General features: G+C 43.5%; 1 protein-coding gene across 1 annotated transcript in view; it reads left to right on the top strand.

The window, feature by feature from the left end:
- The window catches only part of ADAMTS9 (ADAM metallopeptidase with thrombospondin type 1 motif 9), a 173873-nt gene extending 155013 nt beyond the window's left edge, over positions 1–18860 (top strand). Inside the window, exons 39-41 of the mRNA XM_089919522.1 lie at positions 1741–1845; positions 11895–11989; positions 13905–18860. Coding sequence (XP_089775648.1) covers positions 1741–1845; positions 11895–11984 — 195 coding nt within the window. The 3' untranslated portion in view covers positions 11985–11989; positions 13905–18860. The remainder of the gene's footprint in view (positions 1–1740; positions 1846–11894; positions 11990–13904) is intronic.
- Positions 18861–25643: the final 6783 nt, after the last annotated feature.

The raw sequence follows: 25643 nt of genomic DNA, 5'->3' as shown, positions 1-25643 counted from the left end.
TGAGGTCACACTAAAGGTAGAAGAGTCAGGATTCTAGGATAATTTCATCCCCCAGGCCACAGCACGATTGATGTTTCGGGCTGGATAATTCTCTGTTGTGTGAGATCATGCTGTGCATTGTAGGATATTTAACAGTGTCTCTGGGCCTGTCTGCACTAGCTGCTAGTGGCACACACACACACGCACACACACACTAGCTGTGACGTAACAACCAAAAATGTCTCCAGAGACTGCCAGATTTCTCCTGGGAGCAAAGTTGCCCTCTGATAAGATCCACTGACTTAGACCAAACTAAATCCTCCCATCACCTCTGTGAATAGGAATCCTGTTTGTCCCCAGGGTACAGATGTGGAATTTCAGGCTCCTAAAGAGTTCATAAACTCTGTTTAGCAAGTATTTATAGAACCGACATGGAGAGGAAACCTCCAAGTTGCACCTGATCCCGGAAGTCTTCGTGGAAGAGCTAGGATGTAATATTTAGTTAAGACTGTAAATATCAAGTGCCTAGTCACATGTTACAAACCATAACTGATATAAATAAAGCAATAGCAAGTCCCTCCCCTCAATAAGCTTACTGTTATATTAGAGAGAGAAAACTAACCCTTACAAAACAATTAGAAAATGCAGGACTGGTATCAATATTTTTGAGTATCTACTAGGTACCAGGCGTTCGCTCCACGGCTAATTTCGTTTAGTCCCTCACTGCACTACTCTGAAGGAGGCATTCGTATTACCTTCCATTTTACAGATGGACAAACTGAGGTTCTTACAGGGTTAATATGTTCAGGTGAAAAAGCTGAATTTACGCTTAGGTCTGATTGGATGTGAGTCTCCACCTTGCTGCTCTCCTTGATTTATTAAAGACCGTTTTGACGAAGAACCGGATGGTAAGGCTCAGAGAGGAAGCCTTCACCCACGTCTGCAGAGAAAGAACATTTTTAACTCCGAAACTGTTCATGGTGGAGTAGGAAACCTCAAGAATCTATTTTAGATGCCTTTGTGGAGTCATTTTTGCGAGAGAAAGACACAGAGACAAATGGAGAAAGCAAGAGAGATTCTCTGCTGCAGCGTCTCCTGGGAAATAAAAAGGCAAACACCCGAGGCCACGTTTGGAATCCCAGAGCGGGGCTGGGAGGTCTAGGTTCCCTGGGCCTGGTGGCGGTGGCGGGTCCCCTGCGGTCCAGAGCAGGCCGCGCGCGCCCTCTGCTGGCAACTCCCGAGAACGCGCCTCTGCTTTGAAGTCCCGCCCCGCTGTGCTTAGGACTCGGCGTGCTCAGCGCCGCGGGGAGCTGAAACCCAAGGAAGCTTTGGCAGCGAGATCTTGTTAGAAAAATTACACTGTGGCATTTTGTTCCTGAAGGAATCTGATAATTGTAAGCAACATCAGGATTGCTGAGTTAGGGACGCAGAATAGCGGTAGTTGAGAGCGAGGACTTTGAAGTGAGGAAAATGTGAGTTGGGTTCTCAGTGTCTCCTGGAGAAGTTAATCACCTGCGCCGGGCCTCGCTGTCCCCCTCTGTAAAGAAAATCCCCTTCTGAGAGCTCTTGCGAGGATGGATGAGATGATGCATGTAAAGTGCCTGGTTCACAACTCCACTCTCCCCCCGCCCAAAAGAACCCTCAATCATTAGTAGCTATCATAATTAATTAATGTCTTTCTCCAAGTTCCCTTTTATTGTGTGGCCTTTGCTTGGGACGTCACGTGGACTAAAAATCTTTCTCGTTGGCCATTTATTCCAGGGTCGTTTTAGCATCAACCTTTACGGAACCGGCCTGTCTCTAACTGAATCTGCCAGATGGATCTCCCAAGGGAATTATGCCGTCTCTGACATTAAGAAGTCGCCGGTAAGGTTACCGATGGGTTGGGGGCTGGGTTTTGTTTTCTCTTCCTTCCTCCCTCCCTGTGAGGGGGTGGTGCTAAAAGTAACGGGTGTGCTTTCCCACTTCCTCAAACCATTTTACAACGTGTCAGCAAGAAAATTTAGGACAGAAATCGAAGGTTGAAGCGTGTACAGGTGCGTGGAGCAGAGAGTCTTGCTTCCCTTCTGGTGAATTCTTCCTGGAGATGTGAACCTGTGAACCACTGGAGCAATTAGGAGGATGCCTAACTAGGAAGCTAAAAGTAGCCAGCAGCCTCTAAGGGAGTGTGTGGCTCAGACACCTTGCAGTTAATTAGCCAACATGCAATTCACCTAGGTGAGCTTAGGGAAAGTGATGTCAGTCTGTTTCAGAAGAATTGAAATACAAACAGGGCTGGAAGAAGGGGTAATTCATGAGGAGGGTTTCTGGAGGATTAAGAGAAACACAGGCTCTCCAAGTCAGCTTTTCAGGCTCTAAAGTCTTGCTGCTCAAGGTGGGATCGATCCCCGACAGAGCACCCACATTGCCTGGGAGCTTGTTGACAACGCAGTTTCTGGGACCCCAGAGCTTCTGAGCAGGACCTGTAGCTGAACAAGGCCCCAGATGGCTCCTGAGCTCAGTACAGCTTGTGACGCTCTGATCTGCGTACTGTTTCTCAGCGTGGGTGTATATAAGAATCACTTGGGAAGGTTTAAAATACATGTGCCCGGTCCCTACCCAGATTCACTGAAGGGGAATCTTTGGGGAATTTGAAATTCCCCAGGTGACTCTAATGCATAAGCGGGGGCAGAAAGCACTGCTCTTTGCAGCCTAGAAGTTGCCATGATGTGGGGAAGGAGCCTGACCCGCAGGCAAATGTAAAACTTATGGGGTGTGGCCTATGGTCCCAGTCCTGCCTCAGCTGCGAGCTCTGCCTCCCGGTCTCAGGAAAGTGAGTAAGGGAGGAAAAAGAAGAGGATTGGAAAGTGTGATGTTATTCCAAGGTGAGGTTGCCAGACAAAATATGGGATGCCCCGTTAAATGTGAATTTCACATAAACAAGCAAGATTTTTTTTTTTTTACTTTAATCATGTCTGAAACATTGCATGGGACATACTTATTCTAAAAAAACAGTATGTGTTGTTTATCTGAAATTCACATCTGACTGGGTGTCTGGTATTTTTATTTTCTAAACCCTATCAAAATCGGAACATAAGGAAACAGCTCAGTCAAGCTGCTTCCACCAAGGAAGGGAAGGAACATCAATTATGACGTCCGGGGGAAATCTCAGAGGTTCCTGATCCCTTCTTTTAGCTTCCAGTGTTAAATTTGTGTCTTTGGGGGAAAAAAAACAAACAAAAAAATCTCTCTCACTCCCTCTTTTCTCTAAGCCAATCAGCTCCTTCAAATCTGATTAACTAAATGACCATATCGATTGCTTATAAATTAATCATTAAAATTTGTTTCTTGTACTGAAAGGGATAAAGATAGCTGAGAGACAACACACGTGCTTTAGGATGTGTGCTTTACACTGTCCTGAAATTAAGTTCTTCCCTGCTCCTACTATATATTATGTTTCAGTGACTGAGAGAAACAAACAAAAAAATTAATTGACCGAAACGCGGTCAGACTTAAAGCATGATTATATAGAAAGCCATCTGTGTAAACTGTAATCTAAGTTTCAATTCTGTTTGTTAGTGTCATTACTGCAGTTTTCATCCAGAACCTAACAATATAATTATAGCCGGGAGCGCCACCTTGTGGAGACAAAGATTACTGCCCTGCCAAGACGGGCTGGCTGTTTCCCCAGCTTTTGGGGGATTACGCCTGTGTTGAAGGGAATTGGTTTCATAATTGCCTGTCAGCACTTTTTTTTTTTTTTTTTTAATCTTGGTGTTCCGTGACAGCTCAGAGAGCCTGAGCTCAAAATTAATCTCAAGGGTCTGTCGAGCACTCCTTATGAATCCCCAGGAGCCAGAACTGAGCAATCCCTAGCTCCTAGCAGCCCCGAGAAATGATGCTTTGTGTGCCTGACCTGCTACGCGGTCCACAGAGCAGCATCCCCTAGGGATACTCCATGAAAATAGGCTCCCGCAGGCAAAGACACTTGGAAAAAATTGTATATTTTTTTTCCTTCTTGAAGAGTCGCAGTAAGCATGTGTGTATTTTAGGTTGGAATAAAGTGTACAGGAGGGAAACCTGTGTGGTTTTATTCAAACCAGCATTTCCCTAAATCATTCGTTCTCAAACTTGGGCCAGGACTTGCTAAAACACAGCCAGCCTGGGGAGGGGCCTGAAATGTACACTTTCAACAGTTTCACAGGTGATGCCGATGCCCTGGTCTGGGATCACATTTTAGGAATCACTGACCTAAGTTAAACCAACCGCAGAGCCTTCTTTTCAGAGCTATACCTTTTAATTTCCCTGAATTACCAGTGGTTCATGGAACACACTTTGGAAAACTGTGTAATGTCCTGCTCCCACCATGACTGAGCACCGTCTTGCTTCTGAGGGACCAAGGCTGGTGTCCTCTACGGCACGCAGATCCTGGCCAGTCCTAAGCCCTTCTCCAAATAGCCCTGATTTGATTCACCCGTCACATCATCACCCTCATTTTCCTTCACTTTTCTGCTGGGAGCTACAGAGAGAAAAACACAACGAAACCCTCCATTTTCCAAAGCCGCTTGGCGATAAAATGCTTTCCCCAAGCGAAACTAAAGGAAAACTCTAGTCATTCAGGGTAGAACTGAATTACCAGAACCACGTGCAGGGCAGGAGCGTGGTCTCACGAGCAGGAACAAACCGGGTAAAAACAAGACCCAGTGTCAAGGTTCATTCTTGGCTGCCTGTATGTGTATAAGAATAATGATTTTTGTTATTGAAATAGCACCTACGTATTGGGCAATGTATATGCATTCAATCCCGTTCCTCCAGCTTTCTCATCAGATTCTTGGGAGGGTACTGAAATCAAAGCCTACAGAGGCTGCAGAGTATAGAGGTTAAGCCCCAGACCCTTAAGTCAGATCGCTGGACGTGCTGTTACTAGCTTTGCCACGTTGGGCAAGTTATTTAACTTCTCAGGGGTCTCAGTTTCTTCACGCATAAAATGGGGACCCTGGTGGTCCTTACCCAGTTGGGTTCTCGTGGAGCATAAATGAAATAGGGAGATAAAGCTGTTTACATGTCACTGGGCAGGCAGCAGGGGCACAGTAAGTATTAGCTGTTCATGTTACAACATTTTCATAGGCCTGAGGCTTGCCTTAAGGTTGCAGGATTGGTCAAGGTGATGAAGGAAGCAGGCTTGCTAGCAATGGAAGGACAAGGGACTGCAGCCTGAGCAGAGGCTGAGCCTGGACCTGGCTGGCCCCCACTGCACCGTGTGGATTTTGTCCATGTGGGCCCTGCCTCACCTGGGAGTAAGGCATGTGGGACGCCCCCTGGACCCAGGGATGGACCTCTAGACAGATGCTTCAGCTGTACCGGCTCGACTTAGGGATACCAAGTTTCTACTCTGCTTGTGTGTGGGGGGCAGCCAGACAGAAAGGGGGGCTTGGCCCGGTTGTGAGATTGGAGAGAACAGCTTTGCGTTCTGAGCTCCTTTGCCAGTGATATTCTGTGCATCCTCAACTCATGAATGTGCTCAGGATGTGAAAGGGTCCTCAGGCCCCATCCGGACGATCTCCCCACCCCCAGAAAGATGCCCCCTCTCAGAGCTGTTGTCTGGCCTTCTGTCCAGGAGGAGGTACCGGAATGGCCTTCAGAGCCAGGCACAGTGAAGGGAGCCATTTAGGCAGGATGGGAGAGGTGCCCTCAGGTCTCTGTGCTGCTTCGTGTACCTGGGGGATGGGCAGGGTCCACAGAGAGCTGGGGACCTGTGTTTCTGAGGTACCTGGTCTTGGGACCCAACGGTTATTTCTTATTCTAGGGGAAGAGGTGTAAATGGAAGAATTGCTTTGAAATTAAAAATTAATGAAAGTTGCATTACCGTGGGGGAGATGGACTCAGTTCCTATCTTTTAATCTTTTAGTTCATTTGCAACCGGTGGAGTTAAGGTCACGTGATAAATACCTGTGTGTGTACACGCACATAGCAAGCATAGTATCAGTCCTCGTTTATCTACCATAAGCTGCCTCCTAACCCACAATTCATGTGTGAAAACCCAATTATCCACCAAGTATTAAATCATATTACAGACAAGTAGAGTGAAACTACCTTTTATAGGTGTGTACATTTTATTCTGTACGAACCCATAGAAGTTAGATGTTTACACATATATTCATATATATAAGTGTGATTTGGACTATAGTCAGAAAAAAAAAAACAAGTACTGTGTTTTATGGGCCGTTTCATCCCCAGCATACTCCAAAGAAATGCAGATAAACACATTTCAATCAAAGATGTGTTGGCTTTGCTAAATTACATGAGTCAGCCTACCTTGGTCATATTGACTGCAAAAAGCAGAGAAAGGAGTGAAAAGTATGAACTATAAACTATTCCTTTTTTTTTTAGTAAATTTATTTATTTATTTTTGGCCGTGTTGGGTCTTTGTTGCTGCGCATGGGCTTTTCTCTAGTTGCGGCGAGCAGGGGCTACTCTTTGTTGCGGTGCACGGGCTTCTCATTGCAGTGGCTTCTCTTGTTGTGGAGCACGGACTTTAGGCATGCAGGCTTCAGTAGCTGTGGCACGCGGGCTCAGTAGTTGTGGTGCATGGGCTTAGTTGCTACGCGGCATGTGGGACCTTCCCGGGCCAGGGCTCGAACCCGTGTCCCCTGCATTGGCAGGCAGATTCTTAGCCACTGTGCCACCGGGGAAGCCCTATAAACTGTTCTTAATGGAACAGAGGTCATTCATTTTAATTATATGTAATAGCTCAAACTCTACTAACAAAATATTTATAGAAAAGAGATTTCTAGAGGGCCTGCTTTAATGAAGAAATAAAAATGCTTTCCAATTAGTGTTTCATTGTATGGGAGCGGGTGCTTCAAAAGTGCTGGAAAACATACCGTTTTTCTCTGAAATAGGTACTGTTTCCATGACAATCATGTATTTGCTATTCATTTTCTCAGTATATTTTTTTTATTCTGTAATAGAAATAAGTTTTAGTTCAGGCTTTACCTAAATCAAATTGAGTCCTAGTTAATGCAATAACATGAACATTGCAGAGCTAGTATCAGCGATTTTGTCATTACTCAGGCTGCTCCTCACCTCCATGAACAGGCTATGATGGTAATCCGCACATAAAAAACACCTTTACGACAATGATCGCTAATACTTATAGAGTACTACATTAGGCCAACTGCTATGCTGAGCACTTTGTATGCTTCCTTTCATTTGCAGCAAACCTATAAGGGGAGACTCATATTATCCCCATTTTACAGATGCACCAGGAAACTGAGGTTTAAAGAGGGGGTTTTTTTGTTGTTTTTTTGCGGTACGCGGGCCTCTCACTATTGTGGCCTCTCTCGTTGCGGAGCACAGGCTCCGGACGCGCAGGCTCAGCGGCCATGGCTCACGGGCCCAGCCCCTCCGCGGCATGTGGGATCTTCCCGGACCGGGGCACGAACCCGTGTCCCCTGCATCGACAGGCAGACTCTCAACCACTGCGCCACCAGGGAAGCCCTAAAGAGGTTATTAAAGACATGATACAAGCCTGAGGCAATCTGATCTCTGCTGCCAGAGCAGGAAGAGTTTGGGTAAAAAATAAGCTTTGATGAGACAAAAGACATTCCTACTCTGTCAGCATCCTTAGGGCCACCAGACGTACACTTCAGCTTAGGGAAAAAGTTCCTGGCTAGAAAACCAGTTGTTCTGGCATCAAATCTAGTTGGTAATATCAGACTAGCTCCAAAACTAACAGGGGTCCCTAAAACCAAGACCAAGTAGGGTGATAGAAATGGATCTCCCAACTTAACCTCACTCATAATCAAAAACATACAAATTTTTAAAAGAGTATAACTATTTTTTCTGTTCGGTTTTTTTTCTGCAAAATGGGAAAGTTTCTTCTTTCTCCTTTTCTTTTTCTGTTTTTTTTTTAAGTGAGAGTATCCATTGTTTTCAAGAGACTTTCATAGTTTGACCATATGAATCAAATACAGCCCAAAGATATCCTGAAATGCATGCACAAGTATGGTTCACACCACTGTTAGTCCCAGTAGAGGAAAATGTAAAACACCTTAGATGCCAAACCTTGTTCAGCAACCAGGGGTAGGGGGTGGCTCATATGACATGGTAATTTTCAGACTGGGATATGGTGCCCCAATGAAACAAGGAGCTTTTCATAGCACAGGGAAGCATTGAGGGGACTGACTAGCAGGGCCATCTGGATTGCAGTTCACCAAGAAGAGTGTACCTGTTCAGCCTTCTTCTTTCACTCATTCACCAGATGTGTATTAAAACCGTCATGAGCCACACACAGCTAGCTTCTGGAAACCCTCGGATTTTAACAAGGCACTGGCCTTGCCACCATGGGGCTTACATTCTAGGGGGAAGACAGACATAAAGAGAGAACTGCCCCATATTATAGGGTGCTGTGCAGCAGGTAACTGCATCAGAAAGGTTTCTCAGGGGAAGTGGCCTCTAGGCTGGGTTCTGAAGAATATACTGGGCAAAAGTTGGGTGGTCCAGTGCACACAGAGAGGGCGAGGGAAGAGAGTTCCAGTGAGAGGAGTAGCATGTGCAAAGGCCCTGTGTTATAAGAGGCACGTTAGAAGAACAACCCAAAGAAATGCGGAGGAGCGGGAGTAGAGAGAAAAGATGGGACAAGACAAATCCAGACAGGCAGGCAGGGTCAGCCCGTACAAGGCTGGAGACCAGGGTTCAGCAAACTTTTTCTGTAAAGGACCAGCTAGTAAATATTTTAGACTTTGCCAGCCAAGAGGTAAAAACCATTGATATTATATATGTATTTATATGACAAGAGCAAGAACAAATTGACATAAAAATTTTAGTGATTCAATTCAAAGTGTAATAATAACTGAGTATAAATTTTTGTTATCCAGATCTACCAAGGAAAAGTATGAAATATTGAGAGAGGACAACATTTTGCTTAATTAGTGCCCTCTGCTGTCAAAATTGATTCTAAATGTTCATTTGTTAATGCGGATCTGGAATGAGATTTTCTGTGCTTCATCTTTATAATATTGTCCGCAACCATATCATTTTAATTGACCATATTCATGCCTTGGCAGGCGTTGGTAGAATTCTATTAGATTTTTCACTTGATATCTGCCTTTCAGCGTGTCATTACATTACAGATGAATCACTTGTAATTAAAGGTGAGATGGAAGCCCCTCAGTTACCTCATTAGATGGATTTTGAAATATGAAAATTTCCTTTGCGCTTACGTCCAAGTCCAAAACATACTGCTGGAACTGTATTTCATGCTCAGAAAATATATCCACTATAAATGTACGTGGAATAGCGATAAAGCTTCTTGTTTTAACATCTGACAGAGTGGGAAGTGTGCAACCTGCCTTAACGTGATTTATGATTCAAACAATGTTAGTTATTGAAATGACTTTACCACAGTATAACTTTTGCCTATAAGTGCAGTTCTCGCCTTGTAATTTTAGCTCCCATTCATTAAGAAACATTATCAAGTCAGTCGCGAAAGATAACGTCCAGAGCCATTAAGTGTTCAATGACAGTGACTGAGAACAGTTCTTCTTGTTCAGAAAAGTTTTAATCCCAGCCCTGAGCTCAAAATCACAGTAAAGCTTTACCACTGCTGAGCCATCGATCTGCTGTGTGTTAGGATAAGTCAGGGTACTCAACTTCTGGTCCTGACCCCACATTTCCAAAACTGATGCAGGTTAAGTTTATGATAGAAAAAGAAGTTCATCATTAACACCACCGGTTCTGTAACACCAGGTAGGTCCATGTATTTTCCACAATGAATAATCACAGGCTTTAAACATCTTACATTTTCACAAGCTTTGTAAATCGGTCCGACTAAAGCTTTTCCCGCTCCGCACGTATTTCTTACCATGATTAGTCGTGAACGCATCTTAGCAGGTTACACTTCAGTTTTTCTGCGCTAGTGTTTCCTCAGCCTCTTTGAAATACTTCCACACAGACCATTCATGGAGACTAATTCTTTGGTCACTTCAAACTCAGCATGGTCTCCTCAAATAAACAACTGAAGAGTATCAGTAAAATCTATGTACTCACCAAAAACCAAAGGAAACCACTCCAGTTATTCGCTTTGTTTTTTAATTGATTATTGATGCGGCTCCCAAATGTCATTAAATTGTTGAGCAACTGGTCTTACCAAAAGGATAACAGTCTTAAACAAGTTGCTTTTCTCTGGACACGTTTCTTCAGCAATTACAATTAAACAAGATATCATTAACTCAAAGAAAACATTTATTTGTTTGGCTAACAAATGAGCCATTTGGAAACTTACACATTTTCATCTTTTATTCTTACTCATTTTGATTTTTTATTTTTGTGAAGAATTACACCATGGTGAGATATTCTGTTCTAAGTTTTCTAAATTCTTGACCATTGCTCTCCTGTGAGTTGGGAATATTGTGACCATGCTGAACGTGGTGATGTTGGTATGTTGTATTCTTTTAGCACAGCTGCAGTGCCATTGCATGATGAACACAATGCTTTGCCGTCTAAATGTGACAACAGAATAATCCACATGCTACTGTACCTTAAAAGTGCAATAGTCAGGACTTCCCTGGCAGTCCAGTGGTTAAGACTTCAGCTTCCAACGCAGGTGGTGCGGGTTCGATCCCTGGTCGGGGAGGTAAGAACCCACATGCCTCATGGCCAAAAAAACCAAAACATAAAATGGAAGCAATGTTGTAACGAATTCAATAAAGACTTTAAAAAATGGTCCACATCAAAAAGAAAAATCTTAAAATAATAAAGTGCAATAGTAAAGTCTACTTTTGTCTTCTTTTCTTGTTTTGACATACACTGGTAATAAAAGAAACAAAAGGAAATATTATGATATAGCAACACTCATGGCACTCAAAACGCTATCACGTTACACTGTGTCACTGTGACGTGTGTGCAGGGTGGCAGCGTGAGGCTGCAAGGGCCATCTTGACCACTCACCCCTGCTGTAGTAACTTGAAAGCAGCCACAGACATGAGGGAAATGAATGAACGTGGCTGTGTTCCAATAAAATTTTATGGACCCTGAAATTTGAATTTTATATCATTTCCACATATCAAGAAGTAGTATTCTCGGTTTGCTTCTTAACTATAAAATATAAATGCTGTTCTTAACATTGGGAGCTACATCAATAATCAGTTAAAAAGCAAAGAACTTCCCTGGTGGCACAGCGGTTAAGAATCCGCCTGCCCGGGGGACGTGGGTTCGAGCCCTGGTCTGGGAAGATCCCACACGCCACTGAGCAACTAAGCCCGTGCGCCACAACTACTGAGCCTGCGCTCTAGAGCCCATGAGCCACAACTACTGAGCCCACGTGCCACAAATACTAAAACCCATGGGCCTAGAGCCCGTGCTCTGCAACGAGAGAAGCCACCGCAGTGAGAAGCCCGCGCACCGCAACGAAGAGTAGCCCCAGCTCGCCGCAACTAGAGAAAGCCCACGCACAGCAACAAAGACCCAACACAGCCAAAAATAAGTCAATAAAAATGAATTTATTTTTTAAAAAAAGCAAAGCAGTTCTTTTGAGCGGTTTCCTTTGGTTCTCGATCAGTAGGTAGATTTTACTGAGACTTTTCAGTTGTTTATTTGAGAAGACCATGCTGAGTGTGAAGGGACTAAAGAATTAGTCTCCATGAATGGTCTGTGTAGAAGAAGTACAGGTAAATTACACTTCAGTTTCTCTGCCCTAGTGTTTTCTCATTCTCCAAGAGGATGTAGCCTGCGAAGATGTGGGCCATACAAAAACAGGGGCCCACAGGCCATCATTCATCAGCCCCTACTTTAGACCATGGTGAGGATGTTGGGCCCCGCTTCTATTCAGAAGTGCTACCTACTGTGTGTACAGGAATGATTTCCCTAAAAGCCAGTGCAAGCCCTGGAAACATATGAGCCAAGCAGGTGAGCTAAGATGATGCATCTTTTTGCAGGACGGTACCCGGGTCGTAGGGAAATGCGGTGGTTACTGTGGAAAATGTGCTCCATCCTCTGGCACTGGCCTGGAGGTTCGAGTTTTATAGTTATGGTAAGTGTCTGTCTGTCCCTGACTCTGTCTCATTCTTTCTGTAGCCTAATGATTAGCAGATGTGGGCGGTCGTTTGCCCCTAGGCAGGTGAAGCTGACTCAGTGCTATTTGCTCATCTATCCTCGTGTGCCTGAGGCCGTCTGTTCTCCATTCTTGGACATGCAGTCCCTAGACGTCCTGTACCAGATTCCTCTGTAGTGCTTATTAAAAGTGCTGCTTACTGGGCTCCATCTCTAGAAGTCCTGCTTCATTAAGTCTCTGGTGGATCCAAGAACCTGTATTTTTAATGCAGGGAATTCTGATGCAGGTAACTCACAGATCACCCTTTGAGAAATACTGCCAAGGAGTGTTCCAAGTGTAATATAAATGACGTTCATTAAGCCCTGACTGTGTGTCAGGCACCGTGCTGAGCGCCGGGCAGGCATTATTTCAGTGAATCCTCACCACAAAGCCACAGTCTGGGGCTGTTATCCTCATTTTACAGATGGAAGCTGAGATCCACAGCAGTTAAGTAGCTGGCTTAAGGTCGGATGGATTCCCTTGGCAATAACCCAGGAGTGTCCTACCCCAGGGCCTCTCAGTTAATGTACTCCTCCTTACGCTTGTAACTCACAGTGTGATCCAAGGACCAGCGTGATCCGCATCGCGTGGGAACTTACCAGGAGTGCAAAATCTCAGGCCTCCTTCTAGACCTACAGAGTCAGAATCTGCACTTTAACAAATCCGCAGGAGAGTCGTGCCTGTTAAAGTTTGACAATTCCTGGTGTAACTATAGTAAGCCAGCAAGTTGTCCCTGTGCTGGGCAGAGGACTGAACTGATCACTCTTTTTCTCATCCCAGTGCCTTTTACGTACAAGGGCTCAGCCAACTCAGGCGACCCTCCTACAACTTCCCTCAAGCTTCCAGCAGCCCATTACCCTGTTAGGCTCTTCAGGATCCTGGCAAAGCAATACCTAAGTTGACACTTATGTATCAGTGTCAATGTTTAATTAAAAATCCGTATTCAACCTTATGATCTCCAATTAGGATTCTTTCCACTTCAGGAGGCCACAGGGGGGAAAACAAAGAGAGAAAGAAAAAGAAAAAGAAACTTACTGTCTTAAGTAACTGAGATGTCCAAGCGGTGGTCTGACTTCAGGCATGGCTGGATCTAGACGCTCAGAGTCATCAGGACTCTTTCTTTCTCCATCCATCAGCAGTGCTTGCTTCTTAAGTGGCCTTATTCTCAGGCAGCTCATCTCCTCCACACCATGGTCCCTGGCAGTTCTAGGCTTACATCATCTTTACAGCTCACGGCTCCAAGTAAATGCTCATCTCCGGCATCTGTTCTGCACAAGAACTCTGGCTCTGATTTGTCACATGGCCATTTCCAAACCAATCACGATGTCCCGGAGACTGGGATCATATACCCACCTAGAGTCGGGTGACTGACTGACAGCTTCATTTGGAAGAGGGATGGTTGCCAAAGAACCAGAAGGAGTTTATCAGAAAAGAGGGGAGAGAGGCAGGCAGAGTCAGCAGGTATCCATTAGAGATTCCCATTCAATATGTATTTTATATATTTTATATCCAATAAAGTAAATTTTATATGTATTTTATGTACAGTAACATTTGTGTGAGCACAGATAACATAACATTTACGTGCATGTATAAAAAAGGCTAGAAGGAAATACAACAGTATTTGAAGAACATTATCTCAGATTGGGGGAATCACAGGCTAATGGTTTTTATTTTATTCTCTATACACCCCTGGAATTTCCATGTTTCTTGTAGCAAGTGTTATTTTTTAAATCCAGAGAAAATAGTAAGTGTTATTTTCAAGTTCTATATGTACAAATTTATGGTTTACCTTCTCTTGACTTATGTCATTTGAGACAGAAGATTTACATTTCCTGGTTGGTTCATTTGTTTTCAGGTGCTCTGAAGAGGAAGCCGTTATGGGATGGATGAAGGATAGTGATGAAATACCTCCACCTTAAAATTTGGGTGTGTGTGTGTGAGCGTGTATGTGTGTGAGGACTTGTATGCCTGTGTGTGTGTGTACATATGCATATATATATACGTATATACACACATATATACACATGTATGTATGTGTGTGTATATAAATGTGGAATATCCTTATGATGTAAAGTTTAATATTTATGTTTGAAATTATTTATTGTGATGTAATATTTTTGTACGTAAAATGATTCTTTTATGACTGCCTTTCACGTTATTTTGTCCCCTGCAGTCAGACCACTGCATTTTACGTACCCTACATTATATGTAGTACTTTGACAAAAGTGATCCTTCATTATCACGGTACACTATTGTTTACTTTCTATCTGTAAATGTTTTATTGTTACTTTTTTAAAACCGTAATTTTTTTTAAAAAAACAACCTAGCCGCCATCAAGGTGCTACAAGAATCGTATGAGGATATTTTTGGCATTTCTAGGAACTTATCATTAGCCAATCAGTAATTCAGTGATGTCACAGTTTGTACCAGCTATTAATTATGTTAAATATTCAGTTTCATGTGATCTCTGGGAAAAAAGTCGCTGCCTTGGTGCTAATGTTGTATGTATTTAAGTGATCGTCAGACTCAGAAATGTAAACGCTTTTAATAAAAGGGAGAAGCTAAAGGACAACTTCCAGTGGACAGAATCACTTGGAAAAAATAAGACCAACTGTTTACCCTTGTTTTTGGACATGCCTTTTTGGGAAGAGAGTTGGACTTTGTTCTTGTTGTTGTTATTCTTATCAATACTTTACTTCAGTTCATGGTGCCTTGGTCTCTCTGTGGTTAAATGGAGGGTCCCCCAAGCAGCTTCATTACAGAGTGACATTGAGCAAATGAGAGCCGCTCAGCGTTTTGCCAAGATATTCTGAAATGGTGTCTGTGTTAACAGTTGCAACAGAGGATGCGCAGGGTGGGGGTGACCTTCGACACCTCAGCACACCTGGAGAAACTCAGAACCGGATTCTTAGTCATCAGGATTGACTTTTGTATGAAAATATTAGCTGGTGACTTGACGCCTTTGAGCCCTGAGCCTGAAACCCTGCCAGTGTCCATGGCTGCTGCAGTAATTGGTGGCATTTATGAGAAGAAATGAACTGTGGAGTACAAGATGCCTGAGTCTTTCTCATCGCCCATTAATCTTTGGATTCCATTCATGTTTGGAAGTCCTGTTTTTTTTCTCCTTTCCAAAATGGAAGTGCCAAAGCCGTGGTCTTTCTGCCCTTCCAGCCTGATTGAAGAAAGGTCATGGCCCATGTCAGACACTCGATTTGAGGAGCCCTCCCATTTCCAAAAACCAAAGAGATTAGGAGAAACCTGGCAGTATTCCCCAAAGCCAAACAAACTCCAGAGTGCTCCAGGAAGTTATATCAATATATGAATAAGTGTTATCCTCCATTATTAATACATTGTGAAAATATACTATGAATAAATACCATGACCACATCCAAACATTTGTGTTTCACATGGTTTCTGGACTCTTGATTCAAATTGGAATGAACATATCTCTAGTTTTTAAGATTTCCAGATTGAGAAGAAATGCAGACTTTCTTAATCCCATTGATTGTGTTTGTCATTCTGGAGACAGATAAAGAATGGGGACTGTCCCCAAGGTTTGTCTTTTCATCACTTAAATCAGTTGAAGTGGTTATTCTGAAACTTAGAGACAGAAGCCTCTTGTTTGTGTGATGGGGAACAAGTGAGCAAACAGAAGAGGAGATTTAAGTGGGGTTTGGGGGCTTAATTGTTAATATTATGTAACAGTAGTTTCTATTCTAGAGACTGACGGTGTCCCGGGAATTGAGAGCTTTCCAAAGAAATCTAATGAACAGCTAATAGTAAGTGAATATCCACCATATGCCGGGGCCCTTTACTAAATTGTTTTAGCTCATTCTTAGAACCACCAAGTGGAGCAGGTAATAGACTTGCCATCATTTTTTGTATAAGGAGACAGAGCCTTCAAGATACACATGGGCCCAGGGTCACATACAGTGAATAAGTGACAGTCTCAGAAAGAACTTTGGCTCTGATTGGGTTACATGACTTCTTCTGGACCAATCACATTGTCAAGACGGCTGGGATTATGTGCCCACCTAGAGGCACGTGATCACCAACTTCAGCTGAAAGACCAGCTGTCCCAGAAGAGAAGGGTTGTGTTACCAGAAAAGGGTAGATGGTATGGAGCCAGGCAAAAGCAACACATATCCACAGGAGATTCCGTGTGTGTGTATGTGGTTGCATGCACATGCATGTGTGCAAGTATAAAATCTCCAAATCCCGTAGCTCACACCATAGTTCCATAGTTCCTTGTCACCCCTCAGCTTCATCTGAGACTTGGGTTCTAGTCCTTTCTCTGACATCTAGTAACTGTAGCATCCTGAACCGTAGTAGGATAAATACCTGTAAAATGAGGCTATTGAAATGCCTCCTATCTACCTTGCGGGATTGTGTTTTCTATAGCTGCACTCAAAATACACATCCGCACATTTAAGCCGACGGCGTGAAAGCCATGGGTTCTGTATCAGTTAGGAACTGCGTTCAGCTGATAATTACAGAGACCTGACTGCAATGGCTTACACGTTAAAAAGTGTATTTCACTGTTATATTCAAGAGGCCTGGAGATAGGCGATCCAGGGTTGGTATGGCAGCTCCACAAACTCCTCAGGGACATAGTTTCTTTATCTCCTTCTCTCCTCAGTCCTCCCTATTTCCATATGGCTGCTAGAGCTCCAGCAATCACTCCCAAATTCTAGGCAACAAAAATAAAGGAGTGGGGGAAAGGGTAAAAAGTAGCCTGGTCCCAGCTTTCTACTCTGTGAAAGAGGTTTTCCAGAAACCTCACCCAACAAATTCCACTTACATCTCCTCAGCCAGAATTGAGTCCTGTCTTACACCTAGGCTGCAGAAGCAGTGGAGATTTAGGGTTATTTCACAGAGTTTATTGCCAAACTAAATAAAATGAGGGATCTGTTCCCGGAAGACGAAATAGACTTAAGAGAAGCAATTAGAAGTCTCCGCAACAGGTTCAACTACACTGACAAGAGGGAATGGTTTGGAAGCAATTATCATAAAGTAAGCAAGAGATAATAGGATCTGGGCTGGAGATGTGACCATTGTAATGGCAGAAAATTATAGAGGGATAGAGGTGGTAAAATTAACAGGAGCTGACAGTGGGTAGATTCGGGATGGACTGTGGGAGAGAAGGCACTGATCAGAATTCAAAGATGAGGTTTCATTTGCCTGAAAATACAACCAGGGTGATAGAAAGATGAATGTTTGGATGGGTGAATGCACAGATATAATCTATTAGCTTCTGTTCATTCTTTATATCTTTATAGCACCGTACAGATTAAATATTGTCTTTGTGTTCTTTTCACTATTTATCCAAGTAGTATTTATTGCACATCTACTGATTTCCAGTCATTGTTCCAGGCACTAGGGGTGCAGCAGTGTTCGGTTGATCCTTGAACAACACAAACTTGAACTGCACAGGTTCGCTTAGGCGTGGATAACTTTCAATAGTAAATGCTACAGCACTGCCTGGCCTGGCATTAGTTTTTTTTTTTTTTGCAGTACACGGGCCTCTCGCTGTTGTGGCCTCTCCCGTTGCGGAGCACAGGCTCCGGACGCGCAGGCTCAGCAGCCATGGCTCACGGGCCCAGCCGCTCCGTGGCATGTGGGATATTCCCGGACCGGGGCACGAACCCGTGTCCCCTGCATCGGCAGGCGGACTCTCAACCACTGCGCCACCAGGGAAGCCCCGTGTCTGTTTTTGCCTTAGCGTGTCAATGTTTCTTTCTCTTCTGATTCATACAAAAGTAATAAAGAGTAAGCAAAACCTAGTATGGTAAAGAAGTACCAGAGGGAGAAATAAAGAAGGGAGAAGAAGGAGGGATGCCCGGCCCCCCAGGGTGAGCATGTTGCTGTTTTAAACAGGGTGGTCAGGAATTTCTTCTTTATGAACTTACATAGCTCCTAACAAAGCCCTGGATCACCATAAAAGCCTGGCACCAACCGCAGTGGGTGTGGAAACTCTCTCTGCCACCGACAGATGGCCTGAGAGGTCCTGCTCTGTTATTTTGGTATCAAGTCTAGGCATTGCACTATTAAACCTGCAGTTTATTTCTGCTGGTATTTTAGAGGTGATTTTTCAGGGTGTGCATACAACCTTTAGAGGCCCTAGGCCCTAAAAAGTTTATGCTACTCCCCTTAAATATGTACCTCAGACCATGAATTTAGGGGTTTTTTTCCCCATGAAGACTATTTTTTTAAATAATACCAAATACGAATTTTTCCCCTGAAACCTGAAGACCATCTTTGGTGTAGCCCTAGGCACATGTTTTTTCTGTTCAGTAGGTGATACAGCCAATTTTATAGCATTATTAATTGCAGTGATTTCTGATAAGGACAGAAGGAGCAAATATTTAAAGTGCTAATAAAAAGGGCATTCAGTTACAAAGGAAAGAAGATAAAATTCCTATATAACTTATACCATGTCACTTTATTAGGATTTAGAATCAAATGCCTTTCAGGCTGTTGATAGGAGAGTTACAGTTGATGGTGTCTGTAGGTAGAAAAGACAATTAATATTCAGTTTATTACATTTACAAGTTCAAAAACCTAGCTCTTCCTTAAGCTTTGGAGTTCAGCTTACAAACCCTATTATTTTACTATTTATTTTATCAGCCTACTTTTTAGCAATTACTTTTTAAAAACTTTTGAACAATATTTTCTCCATTCGTCACTTACTCAACAAAAAGCCTTTAAATATTTTATATGTTATTTATATATTTAATGAAGTTTTCCTGTCTTAAGCCCTTTAATTATCTGACAGAGGTAAATATTTCTGAGTACTTAGATAATTTTTATAAATATAAAAATATAAATATTACGTAAATCAGTGACCTTAAAGTTCTTTTAAATACTCCTAAGTGGCAAGTTGATTTAGAATGGTTTTAACTTAAAATTACAAATGAAAATCAAGTACTCAATGACATGTTTGTTTGTTTGCTTTTTTTTGCGGTACGCGAGTCTCTCACTGTTGTGGCCTCTCACATTGCGGAGCACAGGCTCCAGCCGCGCAGGCTCAGCGGCCATGGCTCACGGGCCCAGCCGCTCCGCGGCATGTGGGATCCTCCTGGACCGGGGCACGAACGCGTGTCCCCTGAATCGGCAGGCGGACCCCCAACCACCGCGCCACCAGGGAAGCCCTCAATGACATGTTTTAAATTGGCCTTATAAGCTACTACTCTAATATTTCAGATGTTTAAAATTATGACAATTACATAAGCTATCAAATTTTCACATGTACCTAAAACCAAAAATCTTAATAGTGGTTCTGATTCCCTTAGACATTTTTATATTCTAAATCTTGCTCTTAGCGTGAGTAAAAGTTGTGAGCTCATCCAACTGTTGTAAAAAACCAGAGGTACCCCTCGAGCATAAGAGTTGGAACAGCAGAGACTGGGATGGTTTTTCTCATTCCATCTAGGGAAGACTTGTGTATTTTTTTTTTTTTAAGCTGTAGATGCTCTTTAATGAGGATTAAACAGGAACAGGTGGGGATTCGATAGAAAAGCATGTCAGCAAGGCCCTGGGATGCTCCCCAAGGCCGCCGGGCAGGTCCTGTACCAGCCCAGCACCTGTCTTCTGGGGCTTCTGGGGCGCTTGCTGCTTCGGACTCAGGCCTGGGTCCCCAGAAAGCTGCAGTCCTCTGCTGGGCAGAGAGCTGCTCTGCGGCTCTTTATTTCCTGTTGCTGCCGTAACAGATTACCTCAAACCAGCCTTAAAACAACATAGGTTTATTATCTTATAGTTCTGAAGGTCAGACATCTAAAGTGGGTTAGCAGACCTGCATTCCTTCTCTGTTCTCTAGGGGAGAATCTGTGTCCTTGGCTTTTCCAGCTTCTAGAGGCTGCCTGCATTCCTTAGCTGGTGGCCCCTCCCCTCATCTTGGAAGCCAGTAGCGTAGCATCTTCCAGTCTCTGTGTCCCCTTCTACTTCTGCTTCCTTCATCACATCACCTTTTCCTAACTCTGACTCACTTGCCTCCTTCTTTTAAGGATCCTTGTGATTGCATTGGGTCCATCAGGTAACCCGGGATGATTTCCCTATTTTAAGATCCTTACCTTGATATGATATCTGCAAAGTCCCCTGTCAAAAGAAAGGTCACATATTCCCAGATTTGGAAATTGGGACGTGGACATCTTTGGGGTGGGAGTGAGGGGTCATTATTCTGTCTACTACATTTTCCACACATTTAAGGACTAGAGAGATTGGCCAGATGCTGACGTGATTGTCCAAATTCCCAATGAGCCACACTGACCTTTATGTCAGTGAACTTCAACTTCAAGAGAGGATGTTCCCATAGCCCATGTTCCTGGATTCAAATTCTACATATTACGTGATTTTTCCACCGGCATTCCAAACTCTATAACAGTTAGATTGCTTGATTGGCTTTGGTATGTGGCCCTTATATATATAGACATCTTCCTGTCTTGGTCCAAAGACTTTTGAACTTGTCAAGAATTTTGTGCTTTTGCATATGCTTCCCAGGAGATAGAATTCTTATGGTACTAAAGTGATGGTGCACTGAATTCTGAATCTCTCTCATGCTTGGATAGATCTGACCTGCCATCAAGGCTTATAGGGCTATCTTTATGTTATAACAGCCTTGTAGGACATGAGCCATTATTAAGTATAGAAACTTTCATAGGTACCCTTGGTAACAGTGCCTTCTTCATCTTTCTTGTTAAGCCAGGATATCTCTTCAGTGCTTGGTGCTAAGTTTCACAATACCGTAGAATGGGTACACATCTGGGAGCCTTCTCGGCCCCAGCATACTCTGGGCCAAGGCAGGAGGCTTCAGGGGGTCCCTTTGTGGTTCGTGGGCATACCACCAAGCTTAATCAGTATCCTTAGGTGTGGAACCTGAGAATCTGCCTTTTAATAGGCTCCCCAAGTGATCCTGTGCAGACTAGGGAAAGCTACCTTTCAGAGCATCTTCTTGCATGCAGCAGTGAGGCTGTCCAGGCAGTGTCAGTTTCCTTCACCCTGTCACCCAAGCACTTCGTATTTGTCCTCTGTGGGCATGCAGTCGGCACCCATAAGCTCTAGAACAAGATGGAATGGCTTGTCTTGCTTCCCCCACTCCCTAGCCGTGTGACCTGGGACAAGACTTGTACACTCCCTGGCCTCCCCTTCCTCTTCAGTGGGGTGAGGGATAATAATGGTACCCATGTCACGTGGTTGCTGTGAGGCCTCAACGTGCTCCTACATTTGAAGCACTTGGAACACTGCCTGTGTTAAGTACTCAGTATCTCTTAGCTACTAGAAACTTACTAAATGCTATAGAAACCATGGTTTAATTTGGGAAGGGGTACTGTGGGAAAGGTATGAAGGCATTGGCCCACACTCTTACCTCCACTCCATGTCCTAGAGTTGAGAAAACTACGTTTTCATGTATGTGCCTTCCTCAGGCTCCACTTGTTCGCAAAATACCGTAGTTCTTTCTGTTTCCCTTCCCAAAATGTAAATGAAAGCTGTGTATCAGAGGATACTGTCAGGGCTAGAAGGGGCCTGAAAGGATATATAGATCAACAACAATAATAATAACTATATCCCAAGCATCATAAAACTGCATTTATTGGGCATTTACTATGTGTGATGGTTAATTTTATGTGTCATCTTGGCCAGGCCATGGTACCAAGTTTTGAGTCAGACGCCAGTCTAGATGTTGCTGGGAAGGTATTTTTCAAATATGATTAACATTTAAGTCAGTGGAGGGACTTCCCGGGTGGCGCAGTGGTTGCGGGGTCCACCTACCAGTGCAAGGGACACGGGTTCGAGCCCTGGTCGAGGAAGATCCCGCATGTTCCACACGCGGAGCGGCTGGGCCCATGCGCCACAGCGGCTGGGCCTGCGCTCTGGAGCCCGCGGGCCACAACTGCTGGGCCCTCCTGCTGCCGCTACTGAGGCCCACGTGCCTGGAGCCCGTGCTCTGCAGCGGCAGAGGCCACCACGGTGAGGATCCCGCGCACGTCAACGAGGAATCGCCCCCGGCCGGCTCGCTGCAGCTAGAGAAGAGCCCGTGCGCAGCAGCAAAGACCCAACACAGCCAAAAAAAAAAAAAATCAGTAGAGTTGAGTAAAGCAGGTTACCCTCCACACTGTGGTGGAGCCTCAGCAATCAGCTGAAAGCCTGAAGAGAAAGCGTGAGGCCCCCTGAGGAAGAAGGAGTTCTGCCATCAGACGGCAGCTGCAACTCTTGCCTGGTTCTGCAGCCTGCAGTTGCAAGTTTCGGATTTTCTAACCTTCACAATTGCATGAGCCATAAAATAAATCTCTTCCCTAAATAAATCTTTCTAGATGGATAGATGATAGAATAGAATATTATATATTATGAATCTATACAGAGAGATATCCATAGCTATAGGTATATTCCATATTTATATCTATGTATAAATATACCTCTATTTCATATTGATATCTATAGGTAGATATCTCCTGTTGGTTCTGTTTCTCTGGAGAACCCTGACTAATACACTACATGACAGGCCAGAGCCATTCCGTTGCACAACTCCAGGGGGTGCCATTCACCCCGAGCCCTAAGTGCTTTGCACGTGTCCTCTCATGGAACCATCATGACAGCTCTATGGGGGAGCCACTTTTTAAATTCCCATTTTAAAGATGAGAAAATCGAAGGTTAAGAGAGTCTGATAGCCTGACTCCCAAACCCAGGGGCTTATGCACTCAGCATGCACGAGACCTGAAGCAGCTGTGTCCAGGGCATTAAATTAGTGAAAGGACAGTACCAAGACTGGAGCCCATACCTCCTCACTCCTGACACACTGACCTGTCACACCAGAGAGCTTGCTCACAGAAAGAAGAGAAAATTTAGAACCTTGTTTCACATGAGCGAGCAGAGAAAGAAAGAAAAGAGTCCCGCCGGGAATATTTCCTGTGATTGCTCAAATATATTCTGGACTAGATACCAACAGTTGAGAGCCACAGGCCCTGTGAAGTTAAGATGAAGTCAGTTTCCACTTAATTGGTTAGACTTTGCTCCTGTTCCATTTGTCTTTGGGGTTCAACTTTTAATATGACTGAGCAACACTTAGAAATGCTGCCTCTGTGTCCTTTCCGCTGGAGCAGCCATCCCCATTCCATCAAGGAAAGGTCAGGCAAGAGGCGCTGGGCTCATTTGCATCCCCCCTGCCCGCCCCCCCCACCTCCAGAACTTGGGCCTGAAATAAAAAGTCTTTGTCCGAGGAAAGAGCCAAGCTCTTCACTCAGCAGCTGTCTGGTGCAGAGACCTGGGGCTTTTAAGAAGCCCTTATGTTGTCTGAAGTCAAGTTTGTTTTCCATCTCCCCAGGTATTAGCCCACTTAGGAAATAAAGTGTTAAAAGCAATTGCTTGACCAGTTTGGGCTAACCCAGGGATCGGGCAAATCCGTGCTTCTTGTGCAATTTACACAATATTTTCTTTGTAGTTGTCCTTGAAGCCCAAGTGGGACTAATGGCTTTAACTACCAGCCTACACGTTTCAAAGTGATTTCCACATCAGGAAGCCGTTGTCGGCTTCCCCAAACGCTTAATTGGTACAGGATGTGAGCAATTCCAAAAGGCCACGCTTCTGTTCTGAGTCCTAATCCGTGGCTCAGGTAGGAGCTGGTTTTCAGCAACGATTTCCATTTCTGTCTTCTTGTGTGCGCTCAATCATTTATGGCTCCACTTTCCTACGGAATAAAAGGTTTCCTTGGTAATGAAAAAGCATTGTAATCACCCCCAGCACCCAAGAAGTGGAGTTGGCTTGGCGGTCACAGACCAAAGGGCTCTGTGTTGGCATAAACTCATGGAGAAACAGCATCAAAAACAGTCTTTGCAAGTGTGTGGTGGTGAAGAGTGCAGTTTCTAAAATCTGGACAAGTTGCTTCCTTCCCTAGAACTCAGTTTCCTCGTTTGTACATCAGTTATAATGGCACTGAACTCAGAAGACAATTCAAGGATTAAGTGCAATAATGTGCATCAGGCTCCTAGAACAGTGACTGGCCCACAATAAAGGAAGTAAGTATCATCCTTCCCCTCCCTCCCTCCACCATCATCACCATCGTCATCCTTGTCATTATCAGTATCTTCCACTATAAGATTATTATTTCTTTTTTGGAAATGACACAAAACCCAGAAGTTATAAAGAAGAAACATTAGCAATTTAACCACATAAAAGTAAAACCTTTAGATATAAAAACAAACAAACAAACAAAAAACAAGCAAACCCATAAACAAGGCCTAAAGATAAATTACAAACTGGGAGGAAAGTGTTTGCCAGATTAAGGCATTATTCCCATTTACAAAGATGCTGAGCAAGCTGTTTTTAAAAAATAAGTGTTTACTGAAGAAAAATGAACAAACAAAATAAAACGGAGAAAGGATGAGAATAAAAGAAAATTGAAGAAAAGTGTTTAAAAGACACAAGCAGTCAGGCTTTTTTTAATTTTAAAAATGACAAGCAGATGAAAACTGCCCAGTTTAGTTCATAAATCAATAGAATATAGATTAAAACATCAAGGATAATTTTTTTCATCTATCAAGTGAGGAAAAATTGATAATACTCAATGTTTGCCCGAGTGTTCTCTACCTCTGCAGTGCTCTTCAGCAGTGTTGTTGCAATAGAAATTGGTGAAACTTCTGGAGGATAATTTAATAATTCTCGAAAGTAGGAGTGTACCTTAATTATTAACCTGTAGTTAACAATACTATATTTCATATTTGAAAGTTCCTAAGAGAGTAGATCATGCTGTGGTTGATGGATGTTAACTAGACTCATTGTGGTGATCATTTCACCGTGTATACAAATGTTGAATCATTATGTCCTACACTTGAAACTAATAGAATGTTACATGTCAATTATACCTCAATTAAAAAAAAAAGAATGCTTTCCTACAGGTATGAGTGGACTAATACATGTGTAATACAGCATTATTTATAATAGCAGAAGTCTCGGAAATAACCTAAATGCCCATTAATAATAGATTAGTTAAATGAATTATGGTAAATCTATATAATAATGGTATATAGTTAATCTGTTGATATATCTGTTTGTCTGTCTATATGTCTGTCTATCACCTAATGCCGCATAACAAATCACCTCCGAACTTATTAACTTAACACACATTGGTGTGATGTCACAGCAGCATCTGTGGGTCAGGACTCCAGGTATGGTTAGCTGGGTCTGAGACCCCTTTAGGGTCTCTTACAGGCTACAGTCAGGGATGTTGTAGTCACCTCTAGGCTGACTGGGGAGCGATCTGCTTCCAAGCTCACTCTCATAGTTGTTGACAAGATGCAGCCCTTTGCAGGCCATCGGTCGGGGGCCGCCCTCAGTTCCTTGCCCAGTGATGTCTCCCTATGGCAGCTGACTATGTGGCGAGTTGTTTCATCAGAGTGAACCAGCGGAAAGAGCCAGAAAGAGAATGCCAACAAGATGGAAGTCCCAGGGCTTCTATCACCTAATCTCGGAGGGGACATCCCATCACTTTGGCTATTCTCTGTTCATCCAAAGCATGTTTAAAGCAAATTTCAAACATGAGTTTTCACTCCTAAATTCTTCGGTATTCATCTATAAAAAGTAAGGACATTCTCCTCCTTAAATGCAA

Source organism: Delphinapterus leucas, chromosome 10, assembly GCF_059928025.1.
Source record: "Delphinapterus leucas isolate spDelLeu-1000000601 "Yukka" chromosome 10, BTC_Dleu_Yukka2, whole genome shotgun sequence".
Classification (NCBI taxonomy): domain Eukaryota; kingdom Metazoa; phylum Chordata; class Mammalia; order Artiodactyla; family Monodontidae; genus Delphinapterus; species Delphinapterus leucas.
The sequence above is the reverse complement of the archived record's forward strand: the minus strand, read 5'-3'. Positions and strand labels throughout refer to the sequence as shown.